This window comes from Actinia tenebrosa, unplaced genomic scaffold, assembly GCF_029948245.1.
Source record: "Actinia tenebrosa isolate PJP-AT-01 unplaced genomic scaffold, QUT_ActTen_1.0 PGA_scaffold8__29_contigs__length_14323225, whole genome shotgun sequence".
Classification (NCBI taxonomy): Eukaryota; Metazoa; Cnidaria; class Anthozoa; order Actiniaria; family Actiniidae; genus Actinia; species Actinia tenebrosa.
The window spans coordinates 13,436,751-13,457,023 of record NW_028292585.1 but is presented as its reverse complement, the minus strand read 5'-3'; the positions used below and the strand labels follow the sequence as shown (position 1 = coordinate 13,457,023).

The 20,273-nt window shown below is 40.8% G+C and overlaps 1 protein-coding gene across 1 annotated transcript; it reads right to left on the bottom strand.

Moving 5' to 3' along the window:
- Nucleotides 1-1,326: 1,326 nt before the first annotated feature.
- On the bottom strand, nucleotides 1,327-19,885 carry LOC116305660 (sacsin-like). Its single transcript, XM_089024078.1, is given in 9 exon segments — nucleotides 1,327-1,793; nucleotides 2,569-2,859; nucleotides 2,861-5,056; nucleotides 5,058-9,992; nucleotides 10,192-15,611; nucleotides 16,782-17,046; nucleotides 17,233-17,321; nucleotides 19,442-19,500; nucleotides 19,756-19,885. Coding segments are annotated over 7 exon segments (13,212 nt in total). The 5' UTR covers nucleotides 19,461-19,500; nucleotides 19,756-19,885; the 3' UTR covers nucleotides 1,327-1,793; nucleotides 2,569-2,571.
- Between the last annotated feature and the right edge of the window lie 388 nt (nucleotides 19,886-20,273).

The window sequence follows — 20,273 nt, the reverse complement described above, 5'->3', positions numbered from 1 at the left end:
CTCAAAGCCGTACGGCCCTGCTCACGCTATTTTCCCGAAGGTTTTTCTAAGAGCGCGCGCCCGGGCAGATACGGGTCATATGATAACTATTGATATCATTCACAGGTACATCATCAGATTTCTTAGTTTCCTTATCACATATGAACTGCAACCCCCAAACATAAACAAACCAACTCTTTAATCCTTACTAGGTACAAACACCATAACACTAAATACAGTAGAATTTTCCATATTGTTTTCTATTGTGTAACTGCATTTAGTGCTATTTATAGTACTAATTAAATCAGTGCAAAATGTTGCACACTTTTAGTGTTTGTATTCCAAACAAATAAATATCAAAGCACAACTATATTTCAATTTATGAACATAGCTTTAATCAGATAAGTGAATTAAATTTATCAAATACGTGCATGTAACGACGTTACGTAATAATATAAACTTCTGAACTCCAAAATTCCTAAGTGATAAGCAGCATGCCCATATAAGGGATCAGTCATTATTGAAGTCGGAGGGGAAGGGGGGGGGGGGGGAGGGGGGAGGTGGTGGAGGAGAAAATGGGAGCCCTCAAATTTTTTTAATGGAACATGGGGACCTTGAAAGGACAAAAGGAGGATTAGGAAGATTTTTCAAATGATTGAAGGGGGGATACCCCTTTTTTTGAATCAAAAACATTATCTCCTCCACCCCCCCCCCCCCCCCCTTCGACTTGAATAATGACTGGTATTGAATAATGACTTAGCTAACATATAATACACTGCCTGCCTTTCGTGTTGAATGCTGACTCAATGCAAAAATACAGCAGATGAAAAATAAAAATTTATCAATAATTAAAAAATAAATATAATAAATCTTAAATTGGACTAACTATGCTGTAATGCGAGTACCAACTAACTGGATACAGATAAAAAATATCAACGAATTTTGAATAATTACAAATATAAAATGAATCTTCTACATGCATTCGTATTAACTTTCTACAAGAGAAAATGAACTAAGAGAAGAAATCTCTGGTATTCATGCTTTTAACCATCACAGGCACCATTTGATGCTATTTTTAGAATCTCATTTGTTTGTTTTTGTGCACGCCCATACTGCGCGCGCTTTACGTTTTTTTAAACAAAAGAGAGGAGCAAACATGGTAGGGCTGCAGAAAAACAGACAATGAAATAAATGATTCTAAAAATAGCATCAATGATTTTTAAAATAGCATCAAAGAGTGTTCATGATGTGGAGCGGGACATTCCTTCTCTTAGTTCATATTCTCTTGCTTTCTAGACTGGACTAACTTTGCTTTTAGGTGAGTACTAACTGACTGAAAAATACAGATAAAAAATATCATCAAAATTTATCGGTAATGACAAATATAACTAGAAATAAATCCTATACATGGATTGGCATTAACTTCAGTTCTAGATTGCACTAACTGTAATGCTTAGTGATTGAGTACTAACGTACTGACTAAACAAATAAACAAATAAAAAAATGACATCAAACTTATGAATCCTCTACATGCATTGCATTACTAAACGAACTACAGTTACTTACTGTATGTAAAAGTTCGAAAATTAAATTATTTCCTTCTGTTGACTTAATAAGTAGTTTTAATAAATCCGTGAAGTAGCTAGTAAACTAATAAATGTTAATAGATCCCAGCATGCATTATTTATATTACACATTTATAAGTAATTTTTTTTCACGGGTTAAACTAGTAAAATCACACTAATACTGATGCTTGCATAATTCTTGTGTACAGTTGAGGCCTCAGAATCGTATGGTTCCACGTTTGGGTCGATCTAAGACAAAATGAATATATACACCAATTACTGATCTTTTTATAGTGGATGACACAGATTCAGCTTGGAAATATAATGGTTTCTATAATTTGGCCAACTTTCATTCACAGAGACTACTATAATATTCAGTACTATATACAGCTGGGTTCGAGCCCCGGCTGGGAATGGATTATATTCGAGTTTCTTTGACGTGTTGTTCTCTCCGTTGCCACTAGGGATTTTCTCTTGGTTCTCCGGCTTTTCCTCCCTCCTAAAAAATCAACATGTAAGTTGAGTGTCGTATGTTGTAAATATAGAATGTAGTGGTAGTGTGTGTGTCGAGGGAAACTCACAGAAGAGCTTCGTAAGGGGAGTGATTGTGGTAAAATATAATGCGGAGTTATTAATGCTACGCCATCCTTGGCACCCATGATGTAACCTGCACATCTGAGGGCTCGGGAACAACTACTGGCGAAAAAGCGTTTCGTTCCTAATTCATTTCATTACAATGCATTCATGTGGTAACTTAGTATTGTACAATGTGTTAATTTAAGTAAAACTAAATTAGCACCATCTTATAGAACCGAAAAGGCACGATGCTCGTGGCTCTAGGACTCTCTTATTTTTCATTTTATTTTTGAGCTTAAAAGTCTAACTAGGTATTGAGATGTGAGCAACAAAATCTTGCATTGAAACTTGCAAAGTAGTTTTTGATTATAATACCACTTTGTTTTCAACGCATAAAGTTATAACCACTACACTTTGTTTTTTTTTTCAGGAACAGTTCTTAACTCACCATTTACACGTCAAGAATACCAATGAACTCTTCCAAGATCTGCAATACTCTTCTCGCTATTTCACGCGCTCTTTGTGCTTGTTGCAAGGAAAAGACGTCCTTTGGAGGTCTGGTTGGAGAACGTTTGCCTGGATATCGTGTAGGGACATGGTAATTCCGAAGTTCTCCCGACATAAATAGGACATCCGGTCCATTTGGAGCATTTTTCAGTTCACTTGCAAGCCATATCAAATCATGGCTCATGAGCTGGTCCTGTGTCAATCCACAAACAGCATACATGGCCCCCTTTAAGTGCTTTTTCCACGACCTGACTGCATTGAAAGCAAATCAACCAGTATAACTCGTCGTCTGCTTCAAAAAGTTGGTCTACACTTCTCAAGTCTGCGCGGCTCTGAATGATCCAGATTCTTGCCATTGTCGCGTCGGGAGTATGAAATTCGCTGCTTCGTCCAAATGATGCACCATGGGAAGACCTGGATCTGAATGAGTTCCTATGACGTTGGTAGTTGTCGTATGCTGATCGTTGTTGCTGTGCTCTCCTGTTCAAGTTAGCGTAAAAGGTGTCATTTGCATACCAGTCTTGATGAAAAGAGGTACCACTGGAAGCACCTCCTATACCATCGCCAGAGCCTCCTGCACCAGAAGAAAGGCGCTCGAACTCCTCTTGAATGAACTTTATTGCTTCGGTCGCCAATTCTTCCATTTCAGGATTTTTATCAGGGTGCCAACGTAAATAGAGTCGTTTAAGAGCTTTACGTCGCTTCTCTTTTGGGAGGCTCATGATATCAGCTAAAGCTTGACGAATCTCTTTCTTAATTCCTTCCCAGGAACTTGGCTTTGCTGCAGAGTGGCTAGGTGGTTGTTCTTCCCCTTCATAAGGAACAATACTTAAGTCATCGGTAAACGTATTTTCGCCCATATCATCCGCCTCTTGTGGTCGTTTGATTTTATAGAGATCAAGTACTTCCGCGACAACTGGTGCGTCTGTTCCGATGTCAATCCGATACCAGCCAACTAAAGGGTTTTCTTTTTGCTCCCTTTCTGTAGCAGAATCGCAGTTTTCTATCCTCGCAGCGATCCGTTTCTTTTGTTTGCGCTTTTTCTTTATCTTTTCAGATACCTTTTCTCTTTTCTCCTCGTGACAGGTTGGTAAGACTTTTTCTATTATCCGAGCGTAGATATATTTTCCTTGATCACACTCTAGATTATCTTCTACCAGGTAGCCAACTATTTCATCGGGGCGGAAGATAAATTCTTCATACATCATCAATAGATAATGGTCCTCAGGGGGTATAACTGCTCCTGGATTTGCTTGATACACTCCAGAAGCCAACTGCTGTACATCCCTTCTAATTCCCATTTCATCGAGTAATTGAGGGATTTCCACTGCTTCTTTCACAAGTAACAAACACTGAACGGTTGACATCAACTTCAATGCACTATTGAGATGTCTGTCAATATATTCGCATATTTTTAAGTTTAGGGAAATACTTCTTGTCCCATGACGGATGAAGATGGATACTGTGTTGCCATCGTGGATGAAAAAATGTGTCTTTAACTTTCTACTGCCTTCAATTTCTTCACCACTGTCATTTATTTTTATGACCGTTTCCAAACTTTCGAAGCAGACTATCTTGAAAATTGTTCTTAGACTCTCTATTTTCTGTCTCACCTCTTCTTTTATTGTGGCTTTCCGCTCCTGTGCCTTGAAAATTCTGATCAGTCCGTCAGTAAACTGTTGTGAACCCAAAATCTCCCGTAGACGGTTGGCTTCGGTGCATTCGCCATCTCCATCCAATCTACACTTCTTGTCCAAACACTCTGGATGTAGCTCTTCTTCAAAAAACTGTGTTATGGAATTTACTTGGAGATGCTGCGGCAGGTAGCCTAGTAGTTCCTCTGGGTGATCGTATCGAAACCCACAATCAGACAGTTCAATCATCAGTTCATAGTTGGACTTCATTGCCTTCACTCTTTCCAGCAACTGTGGACAGTCATACATATGAAACAACTGATTGGATGGCTTCAGTTTTCCTTTTTGACTTGGAAAATAGATAACGCGCACGTCCTGTAGAGAGGCCGCGCATGACATCTCATGTTTGTTCCTCTGCTCTTCAACATGTAGTCTCTTTAGAGCTCTAAAGAAACCGAAGGTGGCTTTTTTTGCCTGACTCTTTTCTTCCTCGTGCATTACCTTTTCTTTGCAGCCCTTCCAGATTTCTTCAAGAATGTTGACGTATTGTAATGGCATAGGTTTTTCGGTTGTTCCAAGTTTCTTAAACAGGCTTTCGAAACGTCCGTAGCTTCTAGGAACTCTGTATAAGAAAGGAGGCTGCTCTTGAAATTCCTCCATCTCGAATACCATCTGTTTGCACTGGATAAATACCCCGCCGTTTTCAACTAACGCTAAAGGTATTTTAATGAGGCGTTGAAGATAGTCATCATGGAATTCAAAGGATGACCGTTGTAGATATGTGTAACATTCCTTCCATTATCTTCATCATTAGCTCCCTAAGGGAAGTTTCCAAATCCATGTCTGTTTTCTTTGAAAACTTTGTGCAAACGTTGTCAGCGTGCGTCACAACTTGGTGCAGTGATGGCTTTTTGAGAATTCCAAGATGTTCGCGAATGTGTTCGTCATATGGCACAGCCCAACGCGGTAGCAAAGCTGCAGAACTCCAAACTAGCTGCTCATGATCTTCTGGTACTGCATTTCTGAAGCATATTAAAGAACCAGAGTTGTCTTTGTCACTCGAAAACTGCTTGAAGACTGATGTGAGACTTTTCTCAACCCTGTGAGCCACGACGAAATTGACGGAGGAAATATGTTGGAGGAAATCGGCTTCATGAAGGCTTGCTTCTTGTAGTAAATACTTCGTAAGAACAGCAGACCTTTCGAGCAGTTGTTTGGTGACCCCTGAAATAGCTTGTCGTTCAATTTCTTTGGCAAACCCGAGAACTTGAGTTTTACCTAACGTTTCCAATAACCCAATATCTCGAAGGAAAAAAATCCACTTACATGAACTGAATGGATTTCCCGGAAACTTTTCTTTTGTCAGCAAAGCTTGAAACACTGGATTTGTAGGGTCGTAGAAGTCTGACGCTTTGCACAGAAGCCCTGTCGCCTCGTTTGGTATGAATGCCAGGTTGTTTAAAGCCATCTTCAGTTTATTAGCTTCGTTGTTCTTTGCATCATGCAACAAAGAGTCTCTTATGAATTCTAAGTGCTTTATGCGAGTGGATGCTTTCAAAAGGTTGAACACTGGAAAAATGAAATCAATGTAACAAGACGTCTGTGACTTTAGTTGAACCCCAAGCATTTGGTGCAACACGTCAAGACTGTGGCAAGGCTCGAGAAACACATAGTTTGTGGCTTCCATCCAGACTTGCGACTCATCCAGTGGTATACCGATAGGAACTTTGCAAACAGCCGAAGCCCCTTCCAGTTTAATGAGCCTGCCATCGATTGTCTTGTAAAATGGAAGTTTTCGTAGAACTGTCGCGTTTCTTGCATTGACTTCCAAGGTTTCACGGTCCTCTTGAAGAAACTGTAGTAACAATTGCGCTTCTTGAGCCGTGATTCTACCAGATATATCCGTGTCTCTTTTCATTAGGTATTGAAGGACAATTATCACGTCATCTATGGAATTAGGATACGCCAAGTAAGGTTTAACAACAGCGGAGACACTTGCCACTTTAGAGGTTATTAGCTCCATATCTACTTCTGAATGTGCCATGTAGGTCGTAGCAACAGCAGGGGCTCTTGCTACTTTAGATATTATTAGCTTCATGTCTACTTCTGGACATCGGAGCTTTCTCAGTACTCCGACGAGTCGTCTTTGGGTTGCTGTCCAATCTAGTTCTGTTAAATTCAAAATAGTCTTTGAAAGAGCAACAGGAACAAGCTGTCTCGATGTAATAGGAAATACTGGCCACAATTTAAGGGGCTCAAGAAAGCTATCACATGGATTTTTTTGATACTCCTTTGCAATGAAATCCCACAACTCTATGAGCCATTTTGCTAGCCCTTGGTCATGGCTATCGGGATCCCAGAAAACTGGAGTGCGAGTCGTATTCCAGGGTTTGTGTTCCTTGAATATATAGGGCAAAAACGTTGCCAGATCTCCCAACTTCAGTGGTACTACGACTGGGTTTTCCTGTTTGAAGAGGTCATCACATTGGGTTTCCAAGGCTACAGTTAATTCTTTACTGGCGAATTTTTCAAACTGGTCAGATGATGGAACGAGACTAGAAAACGTAGTGAGGAAAACTGGATTCATTTTACTGAATAATCTAAGAAACCCATCCTTAGTCAGCAAAAGAGGAACGCCATCGAGTCTATCAGCGAATACTTTTGATTTCATGCAATAGAATAACACTTCGATGTATCGTGCGACTGATCCAATGCTTGAATGTTGGAGTGGACAAGGCAGTTGTCTCAAAACTGGGTTGTGTGTTGAAAGAAAGGTTATAACCTCATCGGGCGTCATCTTAGTAACAGGAGCCTCTACCTCTTCAAAATTCTTATAAATTTGATATGTCAGAGAAATGAGGTTGAATCCAATGGACCGCAAAATATGTTCAAGACTGGGACGGCACTTCGAACTGGTAAAAAAACCGTTCGACGGGGATAGCCAGTTACAAGGATGTTTTGTTTTTTTCTCAACACTTTCCTGTCGTACAACTGGAAAAACAGGGACATCTTGACGAGATATCTTGTTTAGCACGGCGGCCGCAACACTTCCCCACTGAGTTTCCGCTTCACTCTTGCAAGGGAATAACTTTTGATACCACTCTAGACCTAAGTAGCTTTCGTGTACGGTACTGAAGTGTGGACTTCCTTGGCCGTCTTTCAGATGAGGAATGTGTTTACGTGCTTCAATGAGAAGGCTTACGTAAGCATCTGCTATTACTTGCGTCTTCATGAAGTTGTTCCATTTCGTCCTGAAGCCGCTTCCGTCTTCATCTTGCCACAAATTACGTCTTGCTGAATCAAGGGCAAAGTGGCCATTGACGTGAACGGGAAGTCCTGTAGAACCTGGTAATGGGAGAAAGCAAAATGCTTTTCTCTTGCCTGGGACAGCTTCGGTTCTTTCACACTTTTCTTTTCCAAAGTTGTTAGATGTTGCTACTTTTGCTGCAACTCCTGCACGAGGAAGAAGGCCATTTTGTTTTCCATCAGGTATTTCGATAGAGGAGTCCTTAACAACTCCCACTGTTTGTTGAACAATCCACTTTTCTTTGCTAGAATTTTCTTGAAGTATAACTGGATACGTAACCTCAAATCTTTTTATCTCTTGAGTTGCAAGTCGTTTAGATTCTCCAATATGGGTGGCTAACTCTCGACGCTTTTGTTCTCCCTGCTGTTCGAGTATAGCGCTAACTTGGTAGTTGAGCTCCAACCTATTTTCTCTTATAGTTGAAACCGAAATCTTTTTCACGTGATTAAGAAACAAAAGAGCTTCCTTTGCCTCCGTCTGGAAGTGTCGTAGGAAAAGGTCTATTGATGCGATGACTTCTTTAGAAATAAGAGATTTTCTAGCCATTTCTTTGTTTCGTAGTGGAAAGCGAAACATTGTTGACCCCTTTAAGTCAAACATATCTCCAAGGTATCCTGTTAAAACATCTCGGTAATTTTCTTCAAAATTATCATTTTTTTCAAATGGACCAAGAAGCCTTCCAGGATTATCTTTTGTGGCTCCAGGAGCGTATCGAGCGTGGGGATCCAAGATACAGAGAGTGTTTCCATTCGTTATAAAAGAAGGACAGTCAGTCAGATGGTAAACAGCGTTGAAGCCAATTCCATACTGTCCTGTCTTTTCTGGACTATCAGCCTTGCTTCCTATGCCAAGCCTCTGAATTCCCTCAAGGTCCTTTTCAGAAAAAGGACGGTTATTGAACACACACAAGGCAGGTCCTTGCAACTCCTTCCAAGAATCTTTGAATAATCGTTCTTTACCATGTGGACGAGGGTCGTAAACGAAATGGATTTCTGTTGCCTTTGCATCATCAGCATTTTGGAGAAGCTCTTTAAGAATTCCAAAGTCGCAAGGATAGGACTTTAGAACATTTGCTAGACGATCCGTGAGAAGCTCCTTCTGACCAAATGGCTGCCCAATTGGTCTTGATATATCTTCGAGGTTTTTGGATCTCATATCTCGTGCACCTAGTGCATGAGCGAGATTAATGGATATGTCGTCATGAACGTACTTGACTTCTTTATCCATTACTAACCACGGAATATCGTTGATAACGAGTTCCCAAGCTGGGCGTAAGACTCTATCGCGATCTGGCATAGGTGAGCAGCCAACAGCATCTTTTGGGATGTTTCTTAAAACTCCATTCAGTTCATCTAAAAACACCTTTGAAACCTTAAACTCAACATCGTCGAGTTGTTCGTCTTTCTTTATTGTTTTCATATGATTTAAAGCAGATAGAAAATCTCTTACGTCAAATTGCGTCTTAACTCCGACGGCGACAAGAAGATTGCTGTTTGCAAGATATCTAGGGACACGATAAAGATATGGCGCTCCATTTCCACTCCATTGAAATGCTAGCTGGGTACTTTTTACAAAACGGTCCTCAACTAAAATCCATGGAATCCCCTTGAGTCTTGATATAAGAATTTCTTCTTCCTCTTTCCCTACAAAGTTATGAAGGAAGTCGTAAATATCAGTGCAAAGGTTACTTAGGTATCGCAGTTGTTGGAACCTAAAAGTTGCCTTAGATCTCTGAAAGTGCTGGCTAACAATTTCGAGTTGATTTATAGCGTCATCAAGAGATGGCCTGCGCTCTGATATCCGGAAAATCGAACGAACTTTCTGCTTCAAGTGTCCGCATCCTGTTTCCTCAAACTCGTCAAGAACTGGTCCCAAAACCCCAATTACATTAGCGTATTCTTGGCCAAAAAGTTTTGCCGACGGCAGCATGGTGTGTGCTTCAAAAATGTCTCCTTTCCAAGGAAACATATGTCCCTCTGGTTTCGCCATAATAGGAAAGACTGGCAAAGATGCAAAGCTGTTGCTCATCTCCTTTGTACACACAGGCATCTGGTCAATAAGCTGGTTTAGATATTGAATCAAAGCTGAGATTCTTTTGAGTCCATCAAGGTAATCAAACCTTTGTACAGACTTTGCTCTTTCAAGTATATGTTCCCAATTTAGAACATCAGTTGTCATGCCACAGTTTTGTAACACAAGGAGACGTTTCGGCTCAAGGAAATCTCCCACGGGTATTTTGTTGTCACATGGTGTATATAGAGGTGCTGCAGCACCATATGGATGTATAAGATCTCTGGGTCGGGCAAGTACTTGCTGATCTGCTGAACAGGGAATGCAAGCGTTGATGCTCAATAGCTCTTGGAAGAGCTTTTTCTTTTTACTGCTACTGCTGCTGAGACATTCGTCGATAATATAGCACACGACCTGGAAATAAATAAATCATATTGTGAAACAGAGATCCATAAAAGAAAAGCTTTCAAATTTGTTTATTGTCTACAGTGAAATGGCCATAGAGGTCGTTTGTATTACATTTCGCTGTTTGTTCGTTTGTTCGTTCGTCTGTCTCCGTCTGTTTATTTCAGTTCTTCGTTAGTTTATGCCTTCAAAAAGACACAAAACATACCTTGTTGCGTAGACTATAACTGATTTTCTTGATATTTGGAAAGAAGACGTTTGTCAGAAATCTTTCTTGTGTTAAAGTCCTGTTCTCGATTTCATCACCACATCCAGCAGCATGAAAGCCATTTCGTGAGAACTTTGGTAGGTCCACTATATTGCAACCTTGCAGAATATCAAGGCTTCCAGGAATCTCCTTCAGTTCATCATCTGGGAAAATACACTCCCTGATTGAAAGCCACTCTTGTCTGCTCTTTAGCAGCTGCATCGATGGACTTGCAATCAATTTGTAAACTCCAAAAATAAGTGGCTCCCACACCTGCGAATGGAGGCAATCTACATTCGGCCATAAAGAACAAAAATTGTACTCTTGAAGAATACCTTCTTGGGCCATTTGTTTTGTTTCTTTTAAGAGCTCTAGGTACGCATGTGCAATCCCATCCTTCATCAGTGCTTTGTTCCAGCGAGCTTCTAGGGGCTGAAAATAGTGGCTTTCTTCGGCTGTCTGTTCCCAGATTCCTCTTCGATTAGACGTCACAGCGAAGTATCCGTTCACGTGAACCGGTAGACCGGTTGGAATGGAAAGCGGAAGAAAGCAAAAAGCTTCACCATTGGTATCTTTGATTTTCCAGTTACCTGTTGAACCATTGAGATTTACAGCAACTCCAGCGCAGGAAAGCAGTCCCTTTTCCCTTCCTTCTTCACTCGTGGCCATTTCAAGGGATTCCGCATTTCCCATCCGATCACACTGAAGCCAGTATTCTGTTCTTGCTTTCTGCTCGTCTTCTGTTGTTGTGTGCGTTATTGAAATAATCTTCGTATGCTGAGGAGGAAGACTTTCATCCCAGTACATCGGATATTCTCTCTTAAACCATGTTGCACAATCTTGTAGAAACGTCGTCTTGCTTGAGCCTCTGGAACCAGATAAGATCTTCCTGTCTACTTTTGTTATTAAATGCATGTCGGATGGCTCCTCTGCACGATAATCTAACTCCCATACGCTTACGTGTTGTACATTCTGGGTATTCAAAAGAAGACTCGAGGCACTCCTGTTAAAGGATTCAAGTAATGCTTTAACATCGCCTTCGTTGTACTGCTTGTCGCATATTTCACTTGGCCCGCGACGAAAAGGAAAACGAAAGAGTGTGCCATCAAAGTTGAAAGGCATATCTCCATTGACATCACAGTCAAAGACGCCCTGGTAGGGCTGAAACTGGTCTGGATAGCAACGAAGGGTTTGCCTATTGATTGCCAAATCCAATTTGATTCCAGGGTGAGAGAGGTTTGTTATGAAATGGCCAAGGTGTTTGGTTTCTGGGTCAAAAAATACTGCATAGTTGGAGCTTACGAAACTTGGAGTATCGGTAAAGTGATACACCGAGTTGAAACCTAACCCAAACCGGCCAATCTTGTCCAGGTCTTCTTTTTTGGTTGCTGCAGCGAGCTTGTTGATGTTTTCAAAGTCCTTCTTCCGGAACACGGCGTTGTTATAGGCTAACAAAGCTGGACCCTGACTTTCCTTCATTCCTTCTGCCAGCAACCTTTTTACCGGGTGTTGTCTCCAATCCACCAGAAACTTCACTTCAGTTGCACCAGCATCGTCTGCATTCTGTATGAGTTCCTTGAAGACACCAGCTCCTTCCTTATACTCGTCTAAAATATTCTTTAACCGCCGAGTTATAGGTTCGTACGGACCAGCTTGTTCAAAGCCCAGTGTTTCAGGTGCAGTCACGCACCGACTCATTGGAGGAACTCCTAGATGGGAGGCTGTAGTGTTGGAAATGCTCTCATCTATCAGGCTTAGGTCAGACAGCTCCGGAAGCATCTGGAGTTCAAAGAAGTTCCCGCGTAACCACTCAGCATCACAAAAAGTGCACTCCGTTAATGGAACAAGTTTTAAAATGCCTGGACCCTTCATCACTGGAACATAGACTTTATCACGCAATTCATGGTTCAGTGGGCCATCACGAACGATCCAGTGAAGGATATCTAGGGCCAGTTGTTTATCTTTGGCTGTGACGTCTCTGTCTAACATAGCATTGTCGTGCTTGGCTTGGATTTCAAGGAGAACGTCTAAGAGATCATCTTCAGTGAAGCAGTCCTTTACTCCGAACGTTGAAAAAAAGCCACGTAGTTCTTTTTCTTGCATCTCTTTAGGAATAATGCAAAGATAAGGTTCAAGGTCAAAGTTCGTTTGTCTTCTAAATGCAATTTTGCTGGGTGATGAAAATCCGTTACCATTCCATATCCAAGCAAAATCATCATCACAAAGATAATGATAGTAGTCTGAAATGTCATTCTCCGCGGCTAAGGCTTCGTAGATTGACTTCATCATTCTCCAAAAGTGTTCCCGTTCATCTCCTTCTAATGATTTGGCACCAATACTATCACAAGCATTTATAAGCTGTTCCATCACTTTGGAATTATCTGGACTCTTGTCCCATCCAAAGACACGCTTTATCGAATCGGTAGGCTCGCTTTGTAAGACTGACATGACAGATCCAACAATAACACCATACTGAGACGTTACGGCCTCTTCTGGTCTTAACAGTTCATTTCCAACTGATTTCCATGGCATACATTTGGGATACAAGGGAGGTGGTTTCATTGCACAAGGGACCCATGCAACGTCTCGAAGAAAATCCTGGAGCATCATCCTTCTACCACCGACGGTCAAGTTTTTTCGCAGCAAAGAAGGGTACTTCCCTAAAAACTCTAGAAGCGCTTTTGCTTTTCTGCGTCTCTGATCGATGTTAATAAAGCTTTGAAGATTTCTTGCGAGAGCCGCAACGTCAACATGGTCCAGTGTTTCCTTTAGTCCCAGGTAATTTCGCAGGGGCACCAGAATATCATCCTTGGCGAATTCCCCAACTGGAAATTTTGATTCCTCCCCTTCAAACAGACGTTTGTTGAGCTCGTTTTTTGGATCGAAAAGATCTTGAGGTCTTGCTAAACCTCCCTGACCAGCGTCTATAAAGTTCAAACTTGATAAATACGTGCAAAAGTTAGGTTCCTCATATCTGAACACATCAATTCTTCTGAGCACCCAACACATCAAGAATGTAACCTGCTGTGTTGTGTAACACGAAAGGTGTGGGAAAATTTCTCTGGTAAGAAACTGTCCCATCGTCATCTCAGGAATGTTTAAGAATTTCAGTAACTGGTTGCTTGCGCTGTCTTCCACAGTTAAAATACAACTTGCATTCATTATCTTTAAAGGAATTTGGCTGGCAAATCCACGCGGAGCGGTGGCAGTTTTATCCTGAGCATCGATGAATGAAGTTTGATCTATCGCTTCAAAGATTGGCAATGATTTCAGGAACTGCGTTTCATCATTTGACAAGTTTGATCTCAGTGAACTGAGAAGTACTCGTAAGTTTCGCTTTTCTTGGGCATTTGAAGCTGTCACGGCAGCTATGCTCCTTTGAATGCCAACATTTCGAAGGACTTTAAGAACTCCTTCCGGTGAAGCGTCAGCGACGTACATTGAGAAACAAGCATGTTGCATCATGTAGTGAGGTACTTCAGGAAGAACCACAACACTGGCTTTCTTTAGAAGATTAACGACTTCTTGAGGTAGCGATATACCAGTTTCGTAGCTTTTTTGTCTGATGGTCTTTGTGTTTCTTCTTAACATCGCAAGAGCTGTGTGCTGGCCTGAGGGGCACTTGATAAGCGGAAAACCCTCCAGCTGGGTCAAATCGTAAGTAAAGGTTCTATTCAGCCACTTCCAGAACTGAACGAGCCATGATTCTGATGGGTGGCCTCCTCGTGATGGATTCCACACTACTGGATCTGATAAGAACATATTCTTAGGAAGGACGTGCCTCAGAAGACTGATAACATTTCGTGGATTTAAGAGGACTAGTTGAAAACATGATTGATGAAGTTTACTAGCATCAACTGCCATTCTGCTTAAACAACTAATGTTTGGATCAAGAAAGTTTGACTCTATCCCCGGCAAAAGCGTCATTCTGTTGTCTTGGGTCTCGACGTAAACCACATTATTAGTACCACATCGTTTTCCTGCTTTAAAAGTGGTGAAACGTCCATCGGCTAATGGCAACAAGGTAATTCCTTCAAAATCAGTAAAATTGTTGTCTGTGACAATGTATTCAAGCATGGCGATTCTTTCCGTACGACTCATTTTCTCCATGTCCCACGATCCCTTTCGATTCTGTTTCAGGAGAGAACGCAAGTATGTAGGTGTAACAACACGAGTGCCTGACGCATTCATTCGTACGTACTCGTCTACATGTAACGGCAAGGACACTACCGGTTCGTTAGCAAGATGCAGAACCTTCTTGACCACTGCTTTGGTATTAGCCGGAAGGGTTACGAGACGAAGCCTTTCCAATACTGTCTGCTGCAGAGTCAACCATTGACCTCCAGAAGACCTTGTCCAGAAGACTCTCTCATTCAGCAAAAGGTTGTATAGGTTATTGATGATGTCTTTCCAGTGTTTATTCACATATTGCTTGTCAGGCCAACACTGGTAGAAAATGTTTATCATATCAGGAGAATCAGGTAGACAGGTTGTCATGGATTGAAGTAAGCTAGCATAAGCTTGGCACCCGACGTACTTCATGAGGTCAACATTCCATTCAGCCATGTCATCGTTCTGACATTCTGGCCCAGGCCATTTGAGACCACGACGGTTGTCAGTAAGCCCAAAGTAGCCATGGATATGGACTGGGTACCCTGTTTTGGCATCTGCGTCGGGAGGGAGCGGCAGAAAGCAAAATATTCTCCCGCCATTACTCCCAATGCTGCTTCCTCCAGCGATAGAAAGTGGCGCAGCAAAACCAACCCAAGGAAGCAAATGCAAATTGTGGGCCCTTTCTCGCATTTTTGCTTGCTTGTCGCCTATGCGATTATGAGTTATCCACTTTTCTTGTCTCGTCCCGGTAGCCGTGTCAAAAATCTCGATTACCATTTCAAGATCAAGCTGTAACACTCTTTGGCGTCCACTTTCCCAGTCAGGAACTTGACGCAGCAAATTTTGCCTTTGATCTCGAACTCTTTTGCGACAACAATCGTGAAGTCGAACCCTAAAAACAAGCTTTTCTTTTTGATTCTCGTCTGTTTCGTAAAGATTTATTTCCTCAATGTTCTTCAGGAAGAGAAGAATCAACGACGCCTCTTCTTTTAGCGACTGAAATAGATATCGCACTTTTTCTGTAGTATAAGGCTTCTGTGAAAGCTCAGAGGCTTCAGTCCTTAATGGAAAGCGGAAAAGGGTGCCGTTCACGTGCTGTGAGGATATTTTGCAACCAAGGATATCTTCAAACGGGGAAAACTGATCTTCGTATTGTTCAATAAGTGGCTCTTGTAGATCGAATTGTCGGCCTGTTTCTTTCTTTCCAAAGTATACTTCATGTGGGTCCAAGAAAGCTAAAAGGTCTCCGCTCACAACGCTTGGTAAATCTGAAAATTTATAAAGACAAAGTGCATTCTCTATTGCAACATTCATTTTAATTAGTCTGGTTTCGAACGGGTTTTCCAGTTCCATGAAACTATAATTGCTGTTTATTATTTTAGGATCTTTAACCGTTTTCTTAACTGAAACAATAAATGGAAGGAGTGTTTTTGAATTTACCGTGTCTAGCGTGCTTTGTTCTTTGTGACTATCATTGGGTTCTTTTTCGTCTGCACGTAATGTTTTTCAATTTCAAACCTCATGTCTTTCCATTGAGAAAAAGAATGCATTTTCTCTTTCAAATAGCGTTATTTAATAGATAATTACTGAGGCACGCAGCATTCGTAGGTATAATGCAGGCAGCTTCGGGCTACGCCCTCAGCTGCCTGCATTATACCTACGAATGCTGCGTGCCGAAGTGATTATCTAGTATAATTATTGTTCTTATCAAAATCCAATTGTTTTCTTTCTAGCTTGTTTATCACAGAAACAATTAAGCCAATAATGAATGAACTAAATATGTCTGATTTTCCTCTATGCATTCGTTGGGATAATGCAGACTGAAAACAATGGATTTTGATAATATCAGTAATTATTATTGGTAAATACACGTGAATAGTAAAATGGAAAAAAATCGAATTAATTCATTGTAAGCTACATGCTTGAATTTTCGAATCTTTACTTTACCTACCCTTGAGGGGCTTATTATTAGCCTTCATCTGGGGAAAATTGCTAAGAATTTCCCCTGCATCTATCTATTTTGGGGTTTTTTCTTAAGCACTTGGAGAAGTACCCTACAGAATTGTCCTACTTCACTATGACGTCACATCAAAACAATCTTCAACAATCTATTGTTTAAACGCAAAGGATCATGGTCGTCGCACGGGGTCAAATCAACGCAAACTAACCGAAAATTGTTCTAAATCCCGTATCATTCCACGAAGAGAAGTAGAAAAGCCAGCAAACGCTCAGAATATTTTTTAGTACATATTAACACATATTGTATCTGAAAACCAGGCCATTTTAGATTAAACTGTTTCGCTAGGAGCAAATTTAGTTGAATTTTCTATTGGATTTGGCGATTCTATCCCCGACATAAACAAGCAGTGACGTCATAGTGAATTAGGTCAATTGAAGATCCAATTTACTACGATTGCGCATGCTCTTATGTCACTCACCTGTCACGTGATAGATGGAGTTGAACCCTATGCCAAAACGCCCGACCTTCAAAGGTTCCTCTTTCTTGTTGCTATCCATGAGGCTCTGCAATCCGTCCCAGTCTTCCTCTTTGAATAGAGCGTTGTTGAATGAGTAGAGTGCGGGGCCCTGGAACTTAGCAAGTTCTTCATTGTAAAGGGAGGATCTTCTGTAAGGATTGGCACGAGAGTCCAAGAGGAATGAGATGCTCGTCGCGGATGCATCGTCTGCATTCTGGATTATCTCCTTTGAAGAAAGTGTTTAAAAAATCAGATAAGATTACTGAAAATGAGATATATGAAATCCATTCACAATTTCTCATGGCAAAAAAAAGGGGATATCTTCGTTTTGGTTCAACTTCCGGGGGAAAATATTCATTTATAGCCATCTTTTTCTTTACTTAAGAGAAAAGAAAATAGGTATAGTACGCACCTTGAGTATTTGTCCTCCATCAGGGTATCTCTCCAATATACTCTTTATAACACTAGTCAGTGGAGGCACTCGCTGCCCATAAGACCTGCCTTTAATTTAAAGCAGTTAAGAGTTTATTTAAGATAAAATTTGACAATTAGAGGAAAGGGAAGCCTATGCTTTTGGAGGCAAGGCATTGCTTTTTGTAGGGAAGTCATTTCTTTTGGAGGGATGAATTCGAGGCCATCATGTTAGATTGCTGATTTCTTTTGTATGTTATAACATTTTGTAAATCACTTTTACCACCCACCACACCATGTGCAAAAAACTTTAACCGAGTGCTTTTATATCACATGCGCAAAATCTTCCATTTTCTCATTGCGACTTTGCGAAGTTTTGTTAGATGTCACTCAAGGCGTTTCCATGAAATTTCATCCACCAAGGGCACTAGGACACCGAATGTGGTTGGATTTCTATAGGTTTTTTTCCTATATATTTTCATATATATGGAACTTAAGGTGGATTTGATTAACCATATTAACTCTGGACGGTTGAATATTACTGACGTAAGGAGCATCGCGCGGTCGCGTTGTTGTTGGTATAGTACAAACAGAGTCAAGTACGGAACGGCCGTTAGAGAAGTAACGCTCATAGGCTATTCAAACCGTTTGACCTTTGGAATGAAAACGTCTGCATTACAACCGCGAACGAAGGAACACGGACACAAGATAAGTAAACAAGTATAACGTTAATTCAATTCAAATAATCGAAAGGAAAAAAAAACCTATAGAAATCCAACCACATTCGGTGTCCTAGTGCCCTTGTGTCCACTATGCAAAACCTTATTAATTTTGTTGCGTTATATCAGTAGTGTCGGTGATCAGGAACGTCGACACTTTTACCTTCAAACTCTCCTACCATGTAAAATTCTAAAAGGTCAGCTACTTATAAGGTGCCCGGCACACTATGTGGAATGCAATGAACCAGCAAACATGATTTTAAGCTTGTCCCCTCCTCCTCTCCCCCTCCCCTTCCGCTTCTCCCTCCCCCTCCCCTCCCCTCCCCCTCCCCCTCCCCCTCCCCTTCCTCCTTCCCTTCCTCTTTCCCCTCCCCTTCCTCTTCCCCCTCCCCTTCCTCGTTGTTTTAGGACGAATTGTTTCTACCTTTTATATTCGTTCACAGCAAGAAATAGCATTTCTGGAAACCATATTCTACTAAGAATTTCATTTGGGGCAAAACTTTCTAAGATTCCTGGATTCTGCTGCTTTTATGAGGTCTTTAATATTGTTTAACACTTCATTTATGTAAATCATTCAAGTTGCCGCGTATATGTTGGAAAACCTCTGACGTCATATCGTGCAGTAGCTGCATATATCGAGATTACCCTCCTTCTTCTCAGGCCCCGTCCACACTAAGCAGGATAAATTTGAATCCGCAACTTTCACACCGAAACCGAAAAAAAAGTTTTCCGTGCACACATGAAAACGGATAAAATGTTTCGCGTCCACACTTGTCCGATCAGAGGCGGCAAAAGCGCTTCATTTCACATCTGAGCATGTGCATCGAAGCCGAAATTGAGCCCGCGGTGAATTTCTAACCTTCCCGCCATGTTCCCATGACAATGCTGACGTCATCTTATTCGAAAAATTTCAGATACGAAATGTTCTCCGTCCACACTAATACGGCAAGTCGGCGTTTTCAAATTGTTCCACTCTGGAGACCGTGTTCGAAAAAATTCGTTTTCGGTGAAGAATTGTTCAGATTCGCCCGGACTAGTGTGGACGGTAGGCCTAACCGAATAAATAAAAATTCGGATTCAAATTTATCAGCATAGTGTGGACGGGGCCTCATACTTCTACTGTGTAAAATTCTACAAGTTCAACTATTCACAAGCTGCTACTACGCGTTAGGTTGAATGCCACGTCACGTCCAGCAACATCGTGAAAACTTCGTATCCCTGGAAATGATTCGTTCCTACGCTTCGCACTGATAACCATAAATCAATAAATGCCATAATATAGATATTGTTTTGCATAGTCTGAATAACTGACCTCAGAGGTCTCATAAGTTTTCCTGTTTCAAATAATACAAGTTTTTGAATAATTTACATGTAATACTGAAATTTTACATATGGTGCAAATTCATCTACATTTGTCGATATTATACATTACATCACCTTTTTGACAAATATTTTGTACAATCGAGAATTCTTAGTAACTATTATTATTACCTTCCACTCGCTTGCTCATTCTGCACGTCACAATCAGCGATTCTCTGTAATCTTTACATCTGTAAACAAAATTTGACCAAAAAATATAACTAATGAAAAATTATAGTTTACTCTTAGAGCTGACAAAATTGTCGATGTTAAAATCACTAAAACATTATGATATAAGTGTAAAGCACGAGTTTAGAGCGTATTTGCAAAGATTTTTAATTAAAGTAAGCTTTATCGGCTTCAAAAATCCTTTGAGATTTGTGGCTGGCAAGAAAACAATTAATAAAAATCTATAGTTATTATGAGCTTTTAAATAATATTCCTACCTTCGTCATTTCATTCGCACGCCTTGAAATCAGCTTATCTCAGCAAAGCACAAAGAAAGGTCTGCCTCAGCACATATGCTGTGGAAGCAGATTCCTAGAAAAAGCTCTCTTCCAGGAATATTTAGACAAAAGCCCAATCAAATCTTTCGTTATATATATAATCGATGACGCCACGGTTAGATTTTGTCAGTCAGGGCTTTCCCGGAATTACAGCGGATTAAAATATTCTGACATAATTTCTTGGTATTACAGTGCGACTACTCCAACCAAAGCCACCGACAAATTTTCTACTAATTAGCCAATCAAATATAGGAATCTGAACAATAGAATTGCTACAAATCGGACAAATATCCATGGGTTTACACGGCTTAGAAGACTGCCGGCACCTTTGTTGTCGAATATAAACGAGCTGTCGCATAGCAACATACGTAGTGATAAGATCTGACAGTGTCAGCCTGATAAAATCTTTGTTTGGAAGAAACAAACTGTAATCATTAAGACTGTGTTTTATACGGTCT